Genomic DNA, 4,032 nt, shown 5'->3' on the forward strand with positions numbered 1-4,032 from the left:
GGGTCCGAGGCCCGCCTCTCTCCTCAGCAACTAAGGAGTTGACTCTTCAAAAAGGGGGCGGTCCCGGAAGCTATTCCGACCAGTAAGACAGCTGGGTGCTGAGCACAGGCTCCGAGGAAGCGGCGGCCCCACAGGCCGGGCCAATGGGAGCTCGGCAGGACCGGCCTAGCACTTGCGCATGCGCGGAAGGGGACCCAGCGCGAAAGCGCCTGGGAGGTGTAGTTTCCAGGGCTTAAAGGTCCGCCGGCTCCCGCGGCCGGTACTAAATTTAGAACTTCGCTTCTACTCCTCTTCGGAAATGGGTAAGCCCCCTAAAATATAGTGCACGTGGCCATGGCTTTTTATGGTAAAAAAAAGGGAAAGAGGTGCACTGAGACCACTGCCACCTCCCTTAGGAAGGCAAACACTGGGAATGGGATATGGGCTGAAACCCTCCCTCAGGGCCCCACGCCCCCAGATCTCACAGCACAGACCACGATTCACAGGTTTCTGTCCCTTTTAAGGGTTCACTTTTAATCAGCCAAACATCTTGCGGAGACCCTGAGCCAGTCCTGCATCTTGTTTCTTCCCCTGAAAGATCACCTTTCCCAGCTCCTCCTGGGCTGCCCGGTTTTTTGGATCGACTGCCAGCACCTTCTTGAGGTCAGCAGTTGCTTTTTCCAGGTTTCCAAGGGCAGCCTGAGCAACCCCCCTTCGGTACAAGGCCTTCACATGCCCAGGCTCCCGCTCCAGCGCCCGGTCACAGCTCTGGGCTGCCAGGAGGGGCTGTCCCAGCAGCAACTGACAGGCAGCCAGGTTGGCATGAAGGACAGTGCGCTCTGGAGAGCCAGGTGGAGGTAAAGTCAGCAGCAGCCGAAGAGCCCGTCCGTAGCATCGGGCAGCCCCTTCTGGGTCCCCAGCTCGAAATAACTCTGTTCCCCGCGCACGTTCTTGCCTAGCCAGGGCCTCCTTCTCGCTGGCCTCCAGCTCCCAGGAGTCCTGGCCCTGAGTGAAGGAAGCCAGTGTGAGCCGGACAGGAGGTCCAGAGTGCCCCGGGAGCTGCAGCTCCGCCTCCTCACCCTGACACATGGACTCCAAACATTTCTCTATGAGCTCCCCCCAGGTTCCCTCCCTCCACGAGCCTAAGCCCATAGTTAGCTCTGTCCAGCCCTCTGGCAGCCCTGACCCAAAAGGAAACCCAAAAGCCAGTACGCGGCAGCGGGAGCCCAGCTTGGGTTTGTCCAAGCCGTGGCCACGGATTACGATCTTCTTGACAAAGCTCCCATCCGGACAGTCCCAGAGATCCGGAGCGCGGAGGGGCTCTGGCATCTCACTAGCCGATCCATGGGGCTTCTCGGCGTCTCCTTCGAGCGCAGCAGCCAGTTTTCCAGCCCCTTGAGGAACCTCTAGAAGTTGGCTGGGAGCTGGGCTCATTCTCAGCTCGAGAACTCCAGGCTCTTGGGGCTGCTGCCTAGTTTGAGTAGTTGGATGAAGGCTCTTCTTGGGGTTCCCTCCCCATTGTTGTTGCGGTTCAGAGGTGCTTTTCTCTCCCACTGGATTGATTGGTAGCGTCTCCATTTCGCTGTCTGCTCCCCTCCCCCGTGGGTAAACAGTTTGGGTCGGAAAGGGATGGACCAGATTCAGGTCAGCACCTGAAAAAAAATCAAAACAATGCTAACGGCAGATTCTTATTTAGACTCCTTTCCTTCCGGGACCTGGGCCTCAAAGTTCTTGTTTCCTCCAAAAATCCTTGTGGGGCTCCAGCCTGGGTTCCACGCAGAATCCGGAACTACAAAGTCCACAATTCCCTGCGGTCCTGTGGCCACCCCAACGACGGAAACCGATCGAGTCCAAAAGTCCTTGGGCGGCCGAAGCGTCCCGCCGGGTGGCGCTGTCCGGATCACTCCGGTCACCTGCGCTTCCGACGCTACGAGCTTACTGAGTGCTGTCCTCCGCGTCCTGCCGCAGGCGGAGAGCCGGGCCGGGCCGGGGCCGAGGCAGGAACCTACAGCTAACCTGGAGCCCGCGAGGCGGCGAGTCCGGTGACGCCGCGCCCAGAAGGCGGGGAACCAGCCTCCCGCCTCCCGATTGGCTGCCCGCTCCCGGGAAGCTCCAGGCCTTAGCAGCCGAACTAGGCCCGTCGAACCCAATCGGGCACGGCCGATGGCCGGCCAGAAGCCCCGCACTGGCGGATTGGGGCGGACGCGGGAGAAGGGATGGTGCGTGGCAGCGGCGGCAGACCAGCGCCCTCTCTTCGGGCGACCTCAAGCCCTGCGCGGTCGATTTTGTCCCCTTGTTCGGGGCTGCCCGGCAGAGGCCACCTTGCGCTCCTTGCCCGCGCTGTCCGGGCGCTCCAAGAGAATCCTCAGGCCCCTTCTCCGCGTCCGGCCCTCCTCCTTCACATTCATCGTGGCCTTCAAGCTCGTCCTCCTCAAGAAATCTTAGTGCTTTTCAAATTTTGATGTTCATAGAAAGCACCTGGGAAACTTTAATTCCAGGTTCTGCTTTAGGAAGGCTGGGATGGGGCCTGCAATTCTGCATTTCTAACAAGCACGTGGGCGCTGCTGCTACTGGTCCACGGACCACACTTTGTTTTTTAAAAATGTATTTGTTATTGATTCAGAGATAAAGGGAGAGGAAGAGAGAGAGAAATATCAGTGAGAGAGAATCACTGATCAGCTGCCTCCTGCACGCCCCACACCGGGATCAAGGCCACCACCTGGGCAAGTGCCCTGCTGGAGAATCAGACCGTGACCTCCTGGTTCATAGGTGGACGTGCAACCATTGAGCCACGCCAGCTGGGCCACGGGCCATGAATAGCATGCTTCTAGAATAACCTCACCCCATTCCCTTCATCCCTTGCTCCGTGCCCCTTTAGTGTGTCCTATATCTTGTACATATAACTAGTATAACCTGCTCCACTGGGCGTATCAGTGGAAAACTGGGCCTCTTCCTCCTAATAGAAGATGTAGGTCCCTTTGTGGTTCAACCTTGCTTGTCCAGCAACCTGCACGGTTGGGCCACCAGAGCTCTTCAGGAAAGGAGAGTTGCACTTCCATACCTCACCTTGGCCCGTTTACTTGCTTTTTAACGCCTACCATTGTGCCTGTCTACAAGGACCATGCCAGGGCAGTCAGGAGGGAAAACTTTCGTCATTATCCACAGGTGTGAGTCAAAACAGTCCACTTCCTGTTTTGTGTTGAAACTCACTAACCTAGACTTTTTTTCTCAAGTTTTATTCCTGGGTTCTGTGCCAGAGTGACCTTAGTACACTGTACACTGCCACCTCCTTCCCTCTATGGCTACATACTCTTGATTCTTGGAATCCCTGGGCTCTTGTTGAAAATTAATCTATCTTTTCTTCCTCCCTCTTCCTCTTTCCATTTCAGAGACTTCTGGGAAAGGCAGGAAGTCTAGAATGAGTCACAAAAGGTTTTATTAGGTCATAATCCCTGTACAAAGGTTGCTAATTTGTAGTATGTGTGCCTTAATTGAGAGGGCCACTCCAATGACCCTTTAAAGATGAGCTTCTTTCAATAAAAAGGAACTATACTCTCCTAGAAATGTATTGCTTTGTAATTTCTCTTATTGGTATATGTGTGTATATATTTATCAAGCACCTGCTGTGTTCCAGGCAGCATGCTAAGAACTGGGGATGGATACCTAGGTGAATGAGCCAGACACAGTCCTGCTCTCATGGAATGCAAGTCTGGCCAAGGAGAAGAAGCATGAGGTGCTATGAGAGTAAATGAGGGATGAGGGAATATTCCTTGAGGGTGAGACATTTTTACTGGCATCTAAAGAATTAGTTATTTTTCTAAAGCCTGAACAGAGAGAATAAAAATGACAGTGGAGCTACACAGACATGCTCCCAGGACCAAAATAAATTACAACTAAAATACAAAAAGCATCCTGAACAATCAACTGAAGGATAGCTGGAGAGCATCCTGATAACCAAGGATGGAAAGTGGAGACAACATAGAGACTGGTAGGAAGGGTGGAGGCATGAAGGGGCTGGCTGGGCTCCCACAGACATAACAGAAGTTCTGGAGA

At 54.6% G+C, this 4,032-nt stretch overlaps 1 protein-coding gene and 1 long non-coding RNA gene across 2 annotated transcripts; one reads left to right on the forward strand and one right to left on the reverse strand.

Annotated features, from left to right (window-relative positions):
* Window positions 1–214: 214 nt before the first annotated feature.
* LOC106694673 lies at window positions 215–3,539 on the forward strand. Its single transcript, XR_002826628.1, has 2 exons — window positions 215–302; window positions 1,676–3,539. It is a non-coding gene; the product is annotated as an uncharacterized LOC106694673 (long non-coding RNA).
* On the reverse strand, window positions 479–1,678 carry FKBPL (FK506 binding protein like). The gene has a single exon (XM_006104367.3). The coding sequence runs from the start codon at window positions 1,555–1,557 to the stop codon at window positions 517–519; it is 1,041 nt and encodes a 346-aa protein (XP_006104429.1). The 5' UTR covers window positions 1,558–1,678; the 3' UTR covers window positions 479–516.
* Window positions 3,540–4,032: the final 493 nt, after the last annotated feature.

This window comes from Myotis lucifugus, unplaced genomic scaffold, assembly GCF_000147115.1.
Source record: "Myotis lucifugus unplaced genomic scaffold, Myoluc2.0 scaffold_563, whole genome shotgun sequence".
NCBI lineage: Eukaryota > Metazoa > Chordata > Mammalia > Chiroptera > Vespertilionidae > Myotis > Myotis lucifugus.

Excerpts from the sequence above, each read along its gene's own strand:
- FKBPL (XM_006104367.3), bottom strand. The coding sequence starts at position 1,557 with ATGGAGACGCTACCAATCAATCCAGTGGGAGAGAAAAGCACCTCTGAA.